The sequence below is a fragment of the Saccopteryx leptura genome, chromosome 11, assembly GCF_036850995.1.
Source record: "Saccopteryx leptura isolate mSacLep1 chromosome 11, mSacLep1_pri_phased_curated, whole genome shotgun sequence".
Lineage (NCBI taxonomy): Eukaryota > Metazoa > Chordata > Mammalia > Chiroptera > Emballonuridae > Saccopteryx > Saccopteryx leptura.
In genome coordinates, this window is record NC_089513.1 from 53351789 (window position 1) to 53371631 (window position 19843).

Consider the following 19843-nt stretch of genomic DNA (forward strand, 5'->3'; position numbering starts at 1 on the left):
GATCTAGATTTCAGTTTGGTTTATTTCATCCACCGATGCTACAAATAACTTCTTGTGTGGCTATTGAGTACAAGATACTGTCAAATTCTTGAGAAGATAACAAGGTGGCAGCGATCCTCGTTTTCACAGAAGCTCTAGACCAGTGAGGGGAGACAAGCATGTGATAACAATGAAGAGTGAGGGGCAGTATGGTGGAGGCACAGCTGCTGTCAGGCCATTAAGTAAGTGAGAGCCTAACAGCTAAGGCGCCAAGAAAGATGACTGAGGAATGGTAAGGGGAAGTGGGAGACATCACTGCAGTCAGAGGCACCCGCTTTGACAAGAATGAGAGGGGCTTAAGTGAAAGGGGAGTGTGGAGAAAAGAGAGGAGCTCTGAAGTTAAGGCAGGGAGGGGTGAGGCCTGCCTGCCTTCAGGGCGCGGCGGCCAGCAGGAAAACTGACGGGCACTCTCTTCCTGTGTCCGTGCTCAGTGATGTGCTGCTGGAAGAGGAATTTATAGCCTGGAAACTGATAAAGAAAGCCAAGTTTAGTTTTCTGGCAGCTCCTGTGATGATGGTATCATTCACTCAGGTGGGGAAGACGAGGGTGGGGTCCTCTGAGTTGCTTTTTGATTACGTCGTGGTTGAGGTGCTGGGTGAGTGAGGAGTGGGGCAGGCAGCTGGATATCTGGATCAAGCTCTGTCTGACCTCGCAGTCTTCTAGGAACACAGCGGTTCAACCTTAACTGGGCTTGTTTGGCATTATGTGTTCTGTTAGATCCTTCTGTTGAAATGTATTAAATATACAAACCCAAATCTCATGTCTTCCATGGAGCCTCTACAATGAGCAATTCTGAGTTTTTGTTTTTGTTTTTTGTATTTTTCTGAAGCTGGAAACAGGGAGAGACAGTCAGACAGACTGCCGCATGCGCCCGACCCGGATTCACCCGACACGCCCACCAGGGGTGACGCTCTGCCCACCAGGGGGCGATGCTCTGCCCCTCCGGGGCGTCGCTCTGTCGCGACCAGAGCCACTCTAGCGCCTGAGGCAGAGGCCAAGGAGCCATCCCCAGCGCCCGGGCCATCTTTGCTCCAATGGAGCGTTGGCTGCGGGAGGGGAAGAGAGAGACAGAGAGGAAGGAGGGGGGGGTGGGGTGGAGAAGCAAATGGGCGCTTCTCCTATGTGCCCTGGCCGGGAATCGAACCCAGGTCCCCCGCACGCCAGGCCGATGCTCTACCACTGAGCCAACCGGTCAGGGCCAATTCTGAGTATTTTTAAAAATTAAATCTTGCAAGTTATTAACAGCTAAATTTACTTTCCTAAGAGAACTTATCCCAAGGACTCCCACATGGTGACATCCTTGCTGGATGAAGCATGCGGTGCGAGCTTCCTCTGTCCACGGAGGGAAGAAACAGCCTCCGGGCTGCGGCATGGGAACACGCTATAGCATCATATTCATTAAGGCAGAGCGGTGAACGTTTTATTTTATCTGTTTATTACCTTTTAAAATATATTAAAATTTTAACATGAAGAAGCAAGAATTTTAATTGTACATGGCAGTCTATAGAACAACAACAAAAAACCCAAAAAATGAAACAAAGCTCCAACAAAACAAAAATTTACATCGACTGACAATATATTAAAATTCCATCTGTGTAAGAATCTATAGAAATGTAATATTTGCAAGATCACTTAAAGCTTTTTTCCCCCAGCAACCTAAAGTTTGAGAAACTCTCCAAGCAGAATCGATTTTCTTAAAGCAAACGATTCTTGATGAAGCAAATGGGTGTGGTCAGGCCTGAGTCCCTTTTATCCATTTCTTTCCCTCCCCACTAAGAAAAACAATGGCACTCCACTGCATGGGGCATTTGTAGCTCTTCCTATAGGAGCATGCCAGTGAAGAAGTGCTTGTCTTTAAAAGCACTTCCTCCAACAACAACAACACAGTTGGACTGACTCCACACAGTGTAAGTCCCAGGTACAGTCACTTGCACAAAACAAAGAAGGTCTGATAACAATCCAGAATTGTTCAAATAACAGCAAGCTCAGTGGGTGGGAGATTGTCCCTTTTAATGATGTGTCCCAGTAAAGATGGACACAAGGCTGAGATGCAGCACAACTGCTTGTGACACAGACAGACAGACAGACAGACAGCAGGATAAACAAGGTTTGGGAGGCCCCTCAGCATGGCAGCCGGGCGGACTTTGTGCAGGTGGCCATCTGGCTCCCTAGTCAATGTGAGTGTCAGGATGAGGCCCCTTGCAGTCCCACACCCAGCCTGCCGGGCACTGCTGGTGGAGCGGCCTCAGGAGGGTCTCGCCGCTTCTACTATAGGCTGTTGTTAGGCGACGCTGGGGGCCACCTCAGGAGACCCCGTGAGCACACCCAGGAATCAGGCAATGGAATGAAAAGAATTATGAATCATGAAGACATGTGCTTATTGGTATTATTTTTTTTTAAAGATTCACACTTTCCTGAGTAAAGTAAACGAAAATCTCATGAAATCTTTCTAAAGCTCTGCATCCTCCTAGCTGCACCACACCCAGGTGGCAAACTGCAGCTGAGCTCAGATGCTCCGGTGAGAACGTTAACAATGGACGGATGAATTCTATTTTCTACTATTTTACCACTTGAGAGTGTTATGCTTTCAAAATGGGAAATGGCTTCTTTTAGAGTGAGGGAGAAGAGCAGAGGTGTGTGTGCGGGCATCTTTGGTCTGTTTGTGGCTACACAGCAGAGCAGAAAGGACCCCACTGAAGGTCAAGACAGTCACAAAATGTACACGTGCCAGGGCCCCCATCCCTGGCACTGGACCAGTCATCAGAAACATCTAAACACATAAGCCACAGCCATTTAAAAAGTCCAGGAATGCGGATATGACAATGGGGACATTGAAACAGAGTCAACACGGACCAACTTTATTGCTGAGAGAAGCAGGTCCCAGTGCGTTTAGCCCCTGGCTTCTTGGCCTGAGACAGGCGCTTCCTCAGGGAGGTCCAGGGAGCTCCTGAACATGAGGATCGAGTTATAAATCTTCAGTGCTGGGCCCAGTTTGATCTTCATCACTTTGACGATGTCCGTCTGGGTCAGGAGCAGGAAGGCTTTGCCATCAATCTGCTGCATGTAAATAAATAAATAGAAAGAAAAATAAAAAAGCCGTGAAAGCCTGTTTACCCTCCGGTGACTCCTGGGTGCTGAGCCGTGTGACTCTGAACCTGAGCTCTCGGCCTCCCTGCGAAGCTCAGTGACAAGTGAATGAGGCCATCCCGCGCCACCTGGTGCCAACTGTACCTCAGCTCCACACCCCCAGGACTCCAAGACAAAGTTGAGTGAAAAAGGCTTTCACTCTGTTAAACAGGAATTCAGTATACACCAGGGGTCCCCAAACTTTTTACACGGGGGCCAGTTCACTGTCCCTCAGACCGTTGGAGGGCCGGACTATAAAAAAAACTATGAACAAATTTCTATGCACACTGCACATATCTTATTTTAAAGTAAAAAAAACAAAACGGGAACAAATACAATATTTAAAATAAAGAACAAGTAAATTTAAATCAACAAACTGACCAATATTTCAATGGGAACTATGCTCCTCTCACTGACCACCAATGAAAGAGGTACCCCTTCCGGAAGTGCGGCGGGGGCCGGATAAATGGCCTCAGGGGGCCGCATGTGGCCCGTGGGCCGTAGTTTGGGGACCCCTGATATACACTTACTGCCCCCGGGCTCGATTTCTATTGCTATATTTTGAATATCGTGGCCTGAATTTGTATCAAGGGCCTTAAAAATAACTCACTTTCATCTGCCACATAAATCTCCAGGAATCGTCCCTGAGAGAACGGTGTGCAGTGAGTGCACTCTAGTGTTATTTATAATGGTGAATTATTGAAAGCAACCAAGCATTTGAGAAACAGCAGAAGTAAACTGATTATGGTCTCACCTGGCAGTGACCAAAATTCATGTCTCAATGAAACACTTAATGATTTGGGAAAATTTTCATGAGTTGTTAACAAAACATGATATGGTGACACAGAAAAATTTCAGTTTTCATTTGTCAAATTAAATGTGCATGACTTCATGTCTACATATATGTAGTTAATTACCTAAAATCTTTGTACAAAATGTTAAGGGAAGTTATCTTCGGCTGGTGGAGTCCTGGTTTTGTTTTTTATTTTCTTCTTTTAGGATTCCTGTATGTTACTTTTTCAATGATAAATGCTATAATAAGCAGAGATACAAATAAATGTTTTGTTTACTAGCTTTTTTTTTTTTTTTTTTGTATTTTTCCGAAGCTGGAAACGGGGAGGCAGTCAGACAGACTCCCGCATGCGCCTGACCGGGATCCACCCGGCATGCCCACCAGAGGGCGATACTCTGCCCAACTGGGACGTTGCTCTGTTGCAACCAGAGCCATTCTAGCGCCTGAGGCAGAGGCCACAGAGCCATCCTCAGCTACCGGGCAAACTTTGCTCCAGTGGAGCCTTGGCTGCGTGAAGGGAAGAGAGAGACAGAGAGGAAGGAGAGGGGGAGGGGTGGAGAAGCAGATGGGCGCCTCTCCTGTGTGCCCTGGCCAGGAATCGAACCCAGGACTCCTGCATGCCAGGCCGACGCTCTACCTCTGAGCCAACCGGCCAGGGCCTGTTTACTAGCTTTTAAGACATCCTGTGCTCTGAGATGTAACAGCATTCCTGAGACTGACGTGATGGCCAGTGGCCACTGTGCAGACTGTGTTCCCACAGTTTCCAGAGGCCCCGTGTTGTCTCAGGGGTTGGCCTCGGAGCCTGTGGGCGGGAGGTTCTACACCCAGGTAACCTATTTACATACACTGGCTCAGAATGAGTCCTGGTTCTGGAACCAGAAGGACAGGATGAAAGGTTTTCTGGCCCTGGCCACTGGCTCAGTGACTAGAGTGTCGGCCCGGTGTATCGATGTCCCGGGGTTCTATCCCTGATCAAGGCACACAGGAGAAGCAACCATCTGCTTCTCTCCCCCTCCTTCTCCCCCTTCTCTCCTTCTTCCCTTCCTGCAGCCGGTGGCTCGATTGGTTTGAGCGCTGAACCCAGACGGGGGTGGATCCCGGTTGGGACACAAGAGGAATCTGTCTCCGCTCAGCTCACTTAAAAAAAAAAAAAAAAAGAAAAGAAAAGAAAAAAGAAAGGGTTTTCTGTGGTAACATTCTTTCATGAACTTAGTCCTATGTTTCTAACCCTCTTAAATGAATGATATAAACCTGTGGTACTGATGTCTCACTGATGAAGGAGGGATCACCCGGGATCCCTGGCGAGGGCTTAAAAGTTTTAAAAGAGTTTTAAAAATCTTCCTGTGCATGTGTGATGTTGCCTGATGAAGAATCATGCATTTGGAAATGGAACACCTTTCCTGGGGGTGAGAGAGTGTTTCCCAGATCGGAGGAGAGAAGCTCCCTGCTTCCACACCCTGACCTGGGTTCCGCTCCAGCAGGTTCCGGCCACATCCACTGGCCAGTTATTATTTGTGCTAGGAATAAGTAACGGCGGTGGCGATGGTGACGACAATAACAGTTAATGTTTATGGAGTGATAGTCTAATCTCGATGTGTTTGATCATCTGAACAACCCCATAAGGTGGGTGAGAAAAAAAAACCTATGGTTAATTAGCCTATTGACTTGCCTGAGGTCACACAGCTTCAAAGAGACGACGTGGGGATGACAGGCAGGGCTCCTCGGTCCCCAGAGGAGCCGGCCCTTTGGTCTCCAGGACTGCCACTTATTAAGCCTCAGCTCTAGGGCAAGAGCTGGGCTAGGTATTGTAGACACACTAATCCTGATCCTTAAAGGTCCCCTCACAGAACTCTGTGTTTATACAGAAGAGGTAAGAGAGATTAAGGGATGTGCCCATGGTGACACTGCCAGTCATAAGTGCCAGGTTTGAGTAACTTGGCTTGCAAAGAAACTTGTGGGCACGGTGGGTCTTGGGTGTTGCTTGATGCAGAGTGGCCCGAGTGTGAGGCTGGGCCAACTGGCCCAAGCTGTGCTGGGCTCAGGCGGAACCAGGAAAAACCCAGGTTTCCACTGGCACCGCAGTGATCCAATACCGAGTTCCCTGGAACTCAGGGCTTGCCAGGTTCTGAGGGTCCAGGATCCCGAACTCACAGAGTACTTCTCCTGAGCCATGTGTGCCCAACCTCTAGAGAGGGAGGGTGTGTGTCGCTCCCTAGAGGCTCTAGGAATCCAGTTTCCTTAGAGTTTGAGAGCAGTGCTGGTGCCCTGGCCGGTTGGCTCAGCAGTAGAGCGTTGGCCTGGCGTGTGGGGGACTCGGGTTCGATTACCAGCCAGGGCACATAGGAGAAGCGTCCATTTGCTTCTCCACCCTCCCCCCCTCCTTCCTCTCTGTCTCTCTCTCCCCCTCCCGCAGCCAAGGCTCCATTGGAGCAAAGATGGCCCGGGCGCTGGGGATGGCTCCTTGGCCTCTGCCCCAGGCGCTAGAGTGGCTCTGGTCGTGGCAGAGCAACGCCCTGGAGGGGCAGAGCATCGCCCCCTGGTGGGCGTGCCGGGTGGATCCTGGTCGGGCGCATGCGGGAGTCTGTCTGACTGTCTCTCCCCGTTTCCAGCTTCAGAAAAAAAAAAAAAAAAAAAAAAAAAAAAAGAGCAGTGCTGGGGGCTCTGGACTCAGGTGGATGCGTGCTGCAACCTGACTGCCCTTCCGATGCCTTCGGGTCTTCATCGCTGAGCCGCCCTAGAGAGTTGTGAGGACCCAAGGGCAACAACTGGACAGGGATGCACAGGGCCTGGCACGTGGCAAGCCTACGACAAACAGGAACTGTCGTTGTTATCTGCATTGTCATTCTGTAGCGGGTCCAGTCTCTTCTGGCGCCCCTGGAGCTATGGATATTAATTCCAGGATAAATGATAAGCAGTTCGGTACGTGTGTAGCCAAGAGGAAGCAGGAAGCAGAAACCCCACAGAGGCATTTGTGGCTTCTCTGCGTTTCTCCCGAAGCGGCTGCAGTGCAGGGCTACACAGGACGGTCCCACCGCCACTCTGGAGTGGACAACACCCCTCGCCCCTCTGGGGGCAGTCACATGGTGGGATTCCTCTCTGCCCCCAATGTCACCCAAAGTCACAGTGCAGAAGCTTCACAACACCTATGAGTATTAATTAATCAATGTAGTTAAACAGTCCGCTCCCTCAGCGCGCTGTGTGAGCCGGGCACCACATTCTGCGCTAAAGCCCAGCACATCTACGCGAGCCAGAGACAGCGGCCGGCCCTGCTGTGCCGTCGACGGCCACGCTCTTTCCTGCTGGGACCTCTTTCGCTTGCCTCCCAAACTGCTCTTATTTATACTTAAGTAAATGGAAACAAAGCCCTTCTGGGTCTAGCAGTATAGAAATATATATAATTTCACATTTCCTACCTCTTTTCTGAAGTACTGTGCATGCTCTTCACAGCCCAGCAGAGACTGTATGAACTCCGCTACCTGCAGCGCAAGATGAAAGCCTGGTTTAAAACATGCACCTGAAGTAATTGCTTGGGTTGTAGTAATTCAACATTGGGCTCAAATAGTCGTTGAATCCCTCAAACACCGGGGATTTGAATAGTAACCATCAAGTCACATTAGCATTCTCCAGCTCAGAAATTAGATCAGCCCCTCGTATCTTTACTACCTTCTTATTTCCAGGCTGACCTACATGATGACAATGATAGTCTCCATCTGTGAGGAGTTCTAGCATTCTAGAACCTTCCCTCATCTGATTCTCCTGTCCACCCTGTGGGTAAGAGATGAGGGCAGGGGGTCTGTGCATGGCACTTACCACAACGTCTGTCAAAGATAAGGACATGTCCACCTGGCCTTCTGGTAGACCTGAGGGTCAGGTCCCATCTCATTTATCTGAGTGTCCAGTTCCTCACCCAAAGCCTGACTCACCACAGGGACTCCGGGATTTATGTAAAGGACCCACTTAAATAACTATGAAGTTGAAACCCAAAGAGACTTAATAACTCACTTAAGGTCAATCACGGCCATTCGGTGCCAACGATGGTTTTGGAACTGAAGTTTCCTGACTCCTAACTCTGAATTCTGGAAAACTGGTTTCTTTGGTTCAATTTCCCAGCCTTACCTTTTCCTCTCTCTCCATCCACACATGCCCCAAACTCCTTCTGATAATAGAGATCCGGCAACGATCTGGCTACAAGCTCAGGAAGTCACTGAGTGTTCCCAGGGGATACTTTGGAGGAGCTGACTGACAAATGTGATGAGATGCAGACTCCTAACAACCAGAATGGCCCTGGGTTCCAGCCACTTCTGGCAAGGTCCAGCACTGCCACAGCAGGGGTAAAAGGTAAGCTAGAAAGCGATGGGAAATGAATCCTGGGAGGAAGACTTTCTAGGAGGAACTGTCTTGCTGATTTTTTGTCTCTTCTTTCTTTTTGGCTCGTGGCCTCTTGTGTGGACTGAACTGTGTACACATGAGTTTTGTTCCTGTCTCCTGGGAAGGCCCAGGGAAGGCTAGAGAGCCCAGGCCTTGTGTCCACGTGTCCTGCAGTCAGAGAGCTCTGGGAGTGCCTGCTCCCGTCAGGGGCTCCAGAAGACATCAGCAGATTGTGGCACCTCCCCGCACTTTGCAGAAGAGAATAGCACAGGATTGGCTTATTTCCACTTAACAGAGCGAACCGGGCCAACACCCACAGGGCGAACCTTGGCCCTGACACCTGTGTGTGCCTGTCTTCGAGCTCTGTGCCGTAGACTCACAGCGGTGTTTAGCCTGTCTAGTATGAAGATTTCAGAGCATCTTCTTAGGGACAATGAGTATATTCACCTCTGATTCTGCAAAAATATTTAATCATGAGTCACTGGCAATCATCTTAAAGTGTGAGATGATGAGGAAGAAAAATAAAAGAATCCTTTCAAACCAGTCATTATGCTGCCCCACAATGGCACCTTTAAGCCACAGGGACATCTGGGAGTGTCAGTGTGTCCCCGTCTGGCCTCCTCTGCTCTTACAATTCCCAGCCACTGCACCTGTGAGCCCAGAGCTCTGGCCGCCCATGTATCCAGGGAGCCGAGTCTGCTTGCTGAGATAACAGTTTCTGTTTCCCAGGTGGACTGGAAACACGAAGCTTATTTCCAAGGAGCTGAGGGAAACCTTGGAATACTGATGGCCAAGTGGCAGATGCATGGTCACTGGTGCAGGTGACAGCAGTGCTTACAGAGTTTCTGGGACCCGGGACACTGATTTAGAGAGAAGCCAAGACACAACAAGGTTATCCAGGAAGTGGCAGAGCCTGGATTCGAACCCAAGCCAATGGGTTCCAAGGCTTGCTGCTCCTCATGATGGGCTCTCAGAATTGTATTGGCAGCCATCCTGGGAGGGTGGGTGCCTCACAGGCGCCATAAAAATGCACATGTTCACAAAGACGATAGACACCTCGGTCCTAATGGGTCCCTCTGTCTGCTGCGTGTCTGAACATCGGGAGCTCATCCTGTCCCCTCATTCCCTAGGCTGCTCTTCTGGTCCCGTATGTCCCGACCACGGCTCCAAGTGAGGCTCTGCTGGGTGCTGGAAAGGCTGGGCCTGTGATCAGGTTGAGCATGAACTTTATTTATTTATTTACTTTTTTTTTTTTTTTTTTTACAGAGACAGAGAGAGAGTCAGAGAGAGGGATAGACAGGGACAGACAGACAGGAATGAGAGATGAGAAGCATCAGTCATCAGTTTTTTGTTGTGACATCTTAGTTGTTCATTGCTTTCTCATATGTGCCTTGACCATGGGACTACAGCAGACCGAGTAACCCCTGGCTCAAGCCAGTGACCTTGAGTCCAAGCTGGAGAGCTTTTTTGCTCAAACCAGATGAGCCCGCGCTCAAGCTGGCGGCCTCGGCGTCTGGAACCTGGGTCTTCGGCATCCCAGTTCGACGCTCTATCCACTGCGCCACCACCTGGTCAGGCAAGCCTGAACTTTTCATGAGTTAAAGGTTTGATTGGTGGTGGGCGGAGAGAAGGAAAATGGCTAGGGAAGGACTTACTAGTCACCATGTGCACGGTCCAGTATGCAAGAATGGCTTCTAGAGAGGACAGAGGGCATCTCAGGTGGGAGCTCAGCAAACACACCCCAGGGAGGCGGCGGTAGCTGGCACGGGACTGCTGGCTCTCAGCACAGATCATCGCAGGCCCAGGGCCACGGCAGGACCGTGTCTTCAGTAGGAGAGTCCAGTTTGCTCCAGCTGCACAGCAGAAGGGGAGGGGTGGGAACTGCAGGCAGAGGGCTGTGGCCTCCAGGGGTGCCATTCTACTTCTGTCAGCAGGCCCCGGGGAGCCCTGGAGCCATCCCTGGGTCTCCACCCTGACCACACCTTGGAACCACCTGGAGAGCTTTAAAAACCACTGCAGACAAGGCTCAGGCCACAGAGGTGAACCGGGATCAAATGCGTGGCATCTAGTTTTGGACTCCTCAGTTGATCCTAACGGGCGAGTAGGGCCCAGGACAAGGACAACAGCGTGAGAAAGAGCCTGAGAGAGACCTGGCAGTGTGTGCATGGGCTGGGTCGGACACAGCTGGGCGGCTGCAGAAGGCTGTGGGGGGCCCGGCAGGCCTGGAGGCTCAGCGCCAGCACGGCAGGGAGCCGGCGGCAGCAGGTGCTGCAAGGTGAAGTCGGCAGCAGGTGCTGCAAGGTGAAGTACGCAGCACCTGCCCACAGGCCGGGAGAGGCGCGGAGGGATCCAGGGAAGCGGTCCAGGGCAGGGTTCTGAGCCCCAGCGCCCCCTGCCTGCTGGGCCCGTCTCCCTGTACTGTGGCCGCCTGTGTACTGTGGGTGGTTAGCGGCAGCCGTGCCCCACCTGCCAGGTGCCAGCAGTACACCCCCCTGCGACAACCAGAAATTTGTCCAAACGTTGCCAACATTGCCCTGGTTAAGAGCCACTACTCTAAAGGAGGGTTCTTTTGCAATGACTTTTTTTACAGAAAGAGGGACAGAAATGTCGTAAGGGAAATTAAAATATATAGAAAAGAGGGACCAAGAATTAGCTGAAGACATACATATTACTGTACCTCAGTCACTATCTTCTGTGGGAAACCATGCCACCAAGAGGACCCCTGGGTCCCCACAGGCAAAGTCAAGTATGTGGAGAGAGATGGCCTTTTTAAATACAATCTCCAGGAACTTCTGCTCACAGCACAAGGGCTGCGTGTTGTTTCGATGGTTTACGTAGGTTAAAAATATCCTTTGCTGAGCGAACAAATGAAAAAAAGGATCACCTAACTTGTGGTGGCGCAGTGGGTAAAGCGTGGACCTGGAACACTGAGGTCGCCAGTTCGAAACCCTGGGCTCGCCTGGTCAAGGCACATATGGGAATTGATGCTTCATGCTCCTTCCCCGCCCTTCTCTCTCTCTCTCACTCTCTCCTCTCTAAAATGAATAAATAAAAAAATACTTAAAGTAAAAAGGATCACATTTCCTCTTCTTAGTATTGTTAGCAAAAAAAAAAAAAAAAAAAAAATCATTATCCACGGCAAAGGTAGGTTGGGTTTTTAAGTAGGAATAAATAATGTGTTAAACCAAGGAGTACAGAGACCAGTGTGAGCACGGCGGCCCGAGGAGCACCGTCAGCGCAGCTGGGTGCCTCATCTTCCGTGTCACCTTCCGCGTCAGTCAGTCTGTCTCCCTCAGACAGCGGGGGCAGAGACATCAAGTTTGCTTTACCATCTGTCTGAAATTCTTTTTGGAAAGAGATTCTAATTCCATTTAACCTATCTTTCCTTTTACAAAGAGAAGAGCAAGTTTCATGAAATCTAACAGGCAGACTTTTTTGGCCAGAATGGAAAAATATCTAAAGGCTTTGACCATGACTCAATATTATTAGTCAAGATTTAGTCCCCTAAAAGGAAATTATATTTTAAGCTTTAGTAGAACACCAACTTTGCTACAGATTTTCTAAATGTACAGTGATGAGCTTTAACATACCCTGGAGTTATATCAGAGTTTCTCTCTCATTCTCTCCTTAAAAACTTTTCTTCTTCAAGTTTGTGGTAAATAAGGAGAACCGTTCAGAGAGACGGGAGCAAGCTCTACGGGAGAGGAAAGTACCACCTGTTTGCGCCCCACCAAGATGGCGGAGTGAACCTGTCTGCTTTTCTGTGGGAATGGCGGCTCTGCAGGAGTCCGGGGGCCAACGACCTCGGCTTCGGCTTCAGGAAAGCACACCTGGTGTGGAGGCTGATGTGTGGGTGTTCCCTGAGTCCTGAGAGCACAGTGTCCCACAGCTAAAGCCACGGCCTTGTTATGTATGGAAGGACACTGAGCGAGTTAATTCTAGCAATGACACAGCAGTTTGGCAAAGACTAAGAACGATGACAGACAGCGTGCAGGCTCTTAGATGGGCCCCATCGCTTTACCCAACTTACTTCCCCAGCGACCTACTTTTCCTGGCGTCCTCGTGGATGGAGCTCAGCGGGCCTTATTTTCTTCGGTGGGGATGCTGCTCCCTTAAATCTTTCCAAATGGTGGTGTTTTCCATTTTGCTGAGCCTGTAGCTGTGTGCCTGATTGTACTGATGCAGTCCGCTGGGGCCCATGTTTCCAGCCTGGCTCTCATTTGTTAACAGTGCAGTTTATTTGCCCCCCCCCCCTTTTTTTTTGAGGGCTCTGTGTTATTAGGCTTCTATGCTTAGTTAGCAATCCCCTGAATTTTTCAAAAACACTCCCCTCCTGATGGCAACCACCATCTTTTAAAGTTAATGGACATTTAGGGAGCACTTACTTGAGGCTGGTGTGATTTATCCATACTGCTTTAAAAAGCATTTTTGAAAATAAGAACTACAAGTACCCATGTGTGAACCAAACATACCTGAGTCACATAGAGCATATATGCTATAATGCGCATATAATATGTCACATGCAGCCCTCATGTGCCCACGGACACCTGGCAGGAGGGTACTGCATAAAATTTACCTTCCCATTCTTTCATTTCCTCACTCACATAAAGGACAGACACCTATTCTGGGCAAGATACTTTGCTATAAAGATGTAAAAAGATATAAGGATATTTTAGTCCCTGCTCTTAAACACCTATACTATTCTATAGAATATTTCTATGACCCAGAGTAAGAAATACACTTCACACCGACCATAACTTGAGTGTGTGCACACACCTATTCATTTCTAATAAAAGTTAAATAAACTTTCTACAAGTACGCACTTTCATTTTAGAACCACTACAATGGCTTTAAAGCCCAGCTGTGCTTTGACAAACACTGCTCCTGTAGAAACAGCCAGTGACGAGGGTTAAAGACCAGCTCCCGTGCTCTGGAAGTGTGAGGAGGCCCCGCCTGGGCTGGCTTCTCTTCACAGGTGACACAGAGCAGAGGAGAGCTGAGGTCCTCCTCCCAGACAATGGAGGCAGACAAAAGGGACTGTCCTTGCACTGTTTTGTCTTCCGTCAAAGCCACCACCCCCCTTCAGTCTCAGTGAATGGCCCTCACACAAAGACGCACCAGTCCATTTCCATCAGGCCCTGACCCTGTCTGCTGGGCTTTTTCTCCCATGGGGACAGGGCACAAAACACACCCCTCCTCCCCATGTTCCCGCTGGCCCTGAACTGCCTTTTCAAATCCCCACCACCCGCATGCCATTTCTCATGTGGTGCAAGTAACAGCCGTAAACCTGGCTGCTGCCACTCTCTGGAACGCCCCCTGAATGGACTCCCTTCTGAGGAGTGCTTTACTTTCAAAGTGACACACTGAACTATCACAAGGCCCACACTTTGAACCCATCAGATTCTTCTTGAGGACCCAGCGTAGTGCTAGGAAATAAGAGTGTGAGGATAGTGACAGAAATTTAGGATGTGGTCCTTGCCCTCAAGAGCATCCGTTAGGTCGATATCAAGACTACAATGTATAAATGAAAAAGTTACCCAGCCTCCTCCGCAGGGCACCCTCAGGGGAGCCATGGCGATGGAGCATCAGAGGCAGGAGCACGTTTTGAAGACAGCATCTCCAATGGTGGTTTTATTCCCAATCTAGACAATCCCCACGGACTCTTCCAGGGATAAAGGCTGGGGGTCCGTATGTACTCGATGACGAGGACACAGGAACGGTGGCCTCGTCTCCTCCATAACCCCTGATGCCATCTTTGGTCTTCCCCACAGTGAGTCCCTTCCTTTTGAAATCTTTTTTTAACCTAATAAGACCATCGACTTCCTTTTAATCGCCTTTTACTTTCTCACTTTTGTTCAGTGCCAGACTTGAAACTTGTCAGATCAGAGCCCCCCTACAAATTTCCTATTCAGTGCTTAATGTTCCTAAAACAGCGGTTCCTATTCTTTTTGGATAGTGGCTCCCTTCAAAAAAATCAAAACACGTTTATTATTTTGAGTCCTCCTCTTAAGGAAAAAAAATATATATACAGGCTACACACAATTTTTTCAAATCCCCTAAAACCCAATTCCACAGCCAGCCAGGAAGCCTTGACCCACATCTGAACACAGGCGCCTCCCCTTGGGCTTGCCTTCCGTGACGCCCCCCGCATCTCTTCGGGGTAACCCTTTCCAAACGCGGCCCCAGCACTGCCTACACGGGCCTGCTGACCTCTAGCCCTGCCACTCTCTCCGGACGGTCACCTGCTTGGTGAGCACTCGCTGCCATGTGTATTTCTGCCCACTGCAATAGCTGTTCCAAACTCACTGGTGTAATCTGCAGGGGGCTGGAACTCAAAATGTCCCATATTAAATTCATCATCTTAACCTCCTGTCCCCAAGTTGGATATTTTCCCCAGAGTTTCGATTCTTTCAACAGCATCACTGTTTTCCCATTCCCTTAGATGAACTCTAGGTCCCTGTGCTCTCACATTATTATCCTAAGGAGGTTCTGGACTACAGTGCTGAGACTTTGCATGGAATCACAGTTGGTTCACTTAATTTCTCTCTCTCTCTCTTTTTTTTTTTTTTTGATAGAGACAGAGAGAGAATCAGAGAGAGGGACAGGTAGGGACAGACAGACAGGAAGGGAGAGAGATTAGAAGCATCAATTCTTCATTGAGGCACCTTAACTGTTTGGTTCATTTCATCTCTTTATCTCAGTTCCTGATCTGTGTCCCTGTGCTGTTGAATTTGACTTTAAAACACATACTAGATTTGGGTGGTTCCTTCTCGTGTAGTGTCCTGCCCAGACCCCAATTCTTCCACACTAGGAGTGTGGTGGTGACGTCTGGCCATCTCCCTCTCCTTGGCCTCTTCTCACTCTTACTCTTTTGGAAGATTTTTGCCATTCTCATCTTCCTGAAGCACCATCTTCACAAAGTGACTTTCTGCCTAAGACCCTATGATGGCCCAGAGTGTCCACCAACTAACACACATGCCGGTGCCTGACTCCACGCCTGGCCCAATGTAACCCTGGTGACCGAGGCCAGGCAGATTCACATTGGATTCGGGCAGACAGTAGATAAACTGCGAAGCCAGAAAGTATTGGGCCATACTCATTTACTGGAGGCTCACAAATAAACAAAATAAAAGTGCTAATAAATAAAGGAGAATCTGCTATTCGCAGTAAGGGCAAGGGAGCAAGGAAAACCACAACTCACGGTGGCAAGAGAGCGATCTGGTAGAATCACTGCCCAGGGGAAGCACCCATAGCCTCATATAGGCTCTGCACACGTACATGCCTCTGCCACGTGCTCACGCACTGATCAAGCAAAGTGTTTGCAGCTGGTAAACCTGCAAGCAAACCTAACACAGCTGTCCCAACTTCCCGCCCCTGGTCACTGTTCTCTACACGCAGATTGGCAGTGTGCCTGGTGAGCAACACATCAGCTCTGGATATGGCTCACTATGTGACTTTAAGAAATGACTTAGTCTCAAGAAATTCCAAGATGGTGGTAGAGTAGGTGACTATTATTCTCACTCCCTCCCTGGACCAAAATGGAGTTACAACTAAATGAAAGGTCAGTTATCCTGAAGACTAGATGAAGAGTTGTATATCCAAAGATTTATAGAAGAAGCCACATCCAGACTGGTAGGAAGTGCAGAAACACATAAAAGGCTAGCCCTGCTCCTTAGGGCAGTGGCTGAGCTTCCAGAGGGATATTCCAGAGGTGGGGGTAATTCCCTCTGAGAAAGGAAGGGCCTACATCCCAATGCAGGCCACCCAGCCCAGAGCTCGGAGCCTGGAATAGGTGCCCACAAAATATCCGGCTGCAAAAAGCTTCCGTTTCTATCTGCCAGAAGGAGACAGGACTCTGCAGAGATGCAGACAACTTCTTAAAGGGCCAACACAGAAAACTCACCCTGGGCTCCAGAAGAGGGGGAGAGAGAGGGGACTAGAGCCACATTACAAGAGTCAGGGCTTTGTGGTTCTGGGGAGAGACATGGGGGGGGGGGGACAGCCACTAGGATCACTGTGCTGAGTCATTCTCCGATACCGCAGATGCCATCTTTCTTGGGTGGAACACTCCCCTCCCAGTGGCATCAGCCTGGGGGAAGCAACTGCCCTCCCCTCGGAATCTCTCTCATCCCACTCTGTGGAGGAGTCATCTGCCTTGGCCAACATGTAGAAGTCTGGGCCGAGTCAGGGGCTATCAGTGACTCAGTTGTCTGGCTTTGAGGGGACGCCATTTCCCCCACTGCCTTACATACCTGACTAGCACTTCCTCCTCTCAGGAGATTCAATAGAACGACCCTCTTGGCTTCTGGTAGACCCAGCTTCCAGGTTCTGGAGTCCTGCTTATCTGACTCCTAAAGGCTCCCCTTGCCGAAGTGGAGGCAAAATCTGGGACAGGCTGAGCCCTGTGACTCTGGGGTGGAGGCCACACCCACCACCACCCTTGAAGCCTGACTGACACCTCCCCTCAGTGGAAGATCCACTCGCCCCATCTTTGTGGCTCCACCAGAAGCTCTTTCAGTGACTGAGCCTGAAAGGAAGCCAGCAGGCGAAGGCACCCAGAAGCAGATCCTGAGGTGCCTTGGGGCTTTTGCTGCCCCGCCCCTGGGCCTGGTGCTGGTAAAAGCCAATGCTGGGTTACAGCATGGTCCTTCTCATGTGCACCCAGGCCCCGTGGAGGCAGCCAAAAACTGTGGATGACTTGTAGCTCCAAACAGGTTGCCGAGCAAAGAGGACTGCTGGCTGCATCCAACAGGGGTCTGAAGTGCACTCTTTTTCTGGAGAATCTATAGGCAGACTCTCAGAAGGTCATTGAATCCCATGGGTTTAGAACGGGGCCAGTCTTTCCTCCAGCGGAAGACTCCCTTGCCATTTTCTCTGGCAGCATAGCTGAGGAGTTGGGGGGGCAGCTTCCTCCCCTCCTGAGGGCTTGTGACCACCCCCAGCAGAGGGCTGCTTGGCTTTTCATTCCCAGGTCCAGCTGGCCCCATCCACTGGGTTCCATTTGGTTCTGTGGAGGGAAGGGAGCAGTGCAGAGCTGGGACCTGTGGTGTGACCCCTCAAAACCTCCTGTCTGGGTTTCTGGTGGCACAACCCAGGAGCTAGCAGACGAGCACCTCGCTCTCTGCCTGAGGGCCTGTGCCACCACCAGCAGAGGGCTGCCTTGATCTCTTGGAGCAGGGACATCTAAAGTGTGCATCCCCCCAGAGGCTCCAATCCTCCAATCGTACAGGAGTGGCTACAGAGCTGAGAGGAGAGTGGCCTGCCCCCTCCCATGACTCAGGCAGTGCTACGCCCAACAAAAGACTTTCTTGATCTGTTTGTCCATGCCCTGGTGGCCCATTTTGCCAAGTTTGCTTCTGCAAAGGGGACAGCTGGCTGCACCCAACCTGAACCTGTGGTGCACTCCTCCTGTGGTCAGTTGCAGACTCTGGCAGAGACTGAGAGGTATGGCTCAGGAGTAGAAGCCATATTCTACCCAATGAGCACCTGACCACAGTGCCCCCAAGTGGAGGACCCACTGGCCTTGTCCTGCAGACCCGGTTGCCCTGTCCTACCAATCTTGAGCCCTGTGGAATTGTCAGAGGGGCATGACCAGCTTGGGTCCACTCTATAATCATTCTTCATGAGACTCTGGAGGAAGTCCAGGCAATCTCCAGGGTGGGGTAGAGGGAGAACTGGAGAAACCAGTAGGTGAACACCGATCTCAAGGAGCCTTGGACTTCTATTAACTTGCATCTAACTGAGAGCTACAGTAAGCCAATCCAGGAACATAGCCTGGTTCCTCCCACACATACCCAGGCCTAGTAGATGCAGCCACAAACAGGGAATAAAGTGGTAGCTCCAGACAGGTAGCCCAGGCTTGTTACACATAACATTTGACATCAAACAGCACTGGAGCCTGACCAGGCGGTGGCGCAGTGGATAGAGCATTGGACTGGGATGCGGAGGACCAAGGTTCGAGACCCTGAGGTCTCCAGCTTGAGTGCAGGCTCATCTGGTTTGAGCAAAGCTCACCAGCTTGGACCCAAAGTTGCTGGTTTGAGCAAGGGGTTACTCAGTCTGCTGTAGCCCCACGGTCAAGGCACATATGAGAAAGTAATCAATGAACAACTAAGGTGTCACAACGAAAAACTAATGATTGATGCTTCTATTTTCTCTCCGTTCCTGTCTGTCTGTTCCTATCTATCCCTCTCTCTGACTCTCACTGTCTCTGTAAAAAAACAAAACAAAACAAAACAACACAAAAACCAGCACTGGAGTCCTGACCAAAAGGACCCAAAATCAATGCACACAGCTGTGGGGTTCAAACCATACCACAGCTTGACCCAATTAAACACACAAATTGCACAGCCACAGGGAACCTCTGACAGAAATCAGACAGGAACAACTTGGAGCAAATCCTGAACAGTGACTCATACAAGGTGAATGAGGTCTATCCTTATTATAATCAGCCAGTCTGAGGATTAACACTACCCAAAAATATGCCAACAGCATGCAAACCTCAACTATAACCAAAGAGGGCACATAACCCACATAAGAATCACTTCTGAATAACCTAGCTCAGATGATCTAAAAGGCTGTGGCACTGAGGCCCACAAGACACCTATCTCAGAAATCCCTCATAACATGCTTGGGATTATAGTAGATCTATCTAGTACACAGAGACAAACATAAAGAGGCACATAAAAATGGGGAGACAAAGAAATATGTTCCAAATGAAAAACAAGAGAAATCTCCAGAAAAGAATTAAATGAAATGGAAGCAAGCAAGATACCAGATGCAGAGTTTCCAACAATGGTTATAAGAATGCTCAACGACGCTAGGGGAAGAATGAATGATCTCAGTGAGAACTTAAAGAGATAGTCAGCATTAAAAAGGACACAGAAACCAAAAAAAGAACCAGTCAAAAACGACAAATACAATATCTGAAACGATGAATACATGAGAAGATATCAGTAGCCAGTGAGGACAAGATAATAATAAGCACCCAAGCACGTTATCAATAAGAAAGAATTAAGAAAGTTGACGAAAGCCTATAGGAGCTATGGGATAACAACAAATGTAACAACATCAGCATTATAAGGGTTCCAGAAGGAGAAGAGGAAGAATGAAGGAGAGAGAACTTGTTCAAGAAATGATGTTGGAAAATTTCCTTAACTTGCTGAAGGAAAAAGTCACACAAGTTTAAGAAGCCCAGAATCCCAATCAAGATGAAAGCAAAGAGACCCACACCAAGACACATCATACTTAAAATGACAAAGCTTAAAGACAAAGAGAGAATCTTAAAAGTAGCAGGACAGAGACTGTCGGTTACCTACAAGGGAGCCCTCCTAAGGCTGTCAGTGATTTCTCAGCAGAAACACTCCAGGACAGAAGGGACTGGCATGAAATATTCAAAGTGATGAAAATCAAAGACCTACAACCAAGACTACTCTATTCAGCCAGGATATCATTTAAAATTGAAGGAGAAATAAAGAGCTTCCCAGACAGAAAAAAAGGCTAAAGGAGCTCATTACC

At 49.3% G+C, this 19843-nt stretch overlaps 1 protein-coding gene across 2 annotated transcripts in view; it reads right to left on the reverse strand.

The window, feature by feature from the left end:
• Window positions 1-1529: 1529 nt before the first annotated feature.
• Window positions 1530-19843, reverse strand: part of L3MBTL4 (L3MBTL histone methyl-lysine binding protein 4) — a 488059-nt gene continuing 469745 nt past the window's right edge. For both annotated transcript variants that reach the window (XM_066353255.1, XM_066353254.1), the window contains exons 18-19: window positions 7372-7434; window positions 1530-3096 (exon numbers count right to left, since the gene is read on the reverse strand). In XM_066353255.1, coding sequence (XP_066209352.1) covers window positions 2929-3096; window positions 7372-7434 — 231 coding nt within the window. In that variant the 3' untranslated portion in view covers window positions 1530-2928. The remainder of the gene's footprint in view (window positions 3097-7371; window positions 7435-19843) is intronic.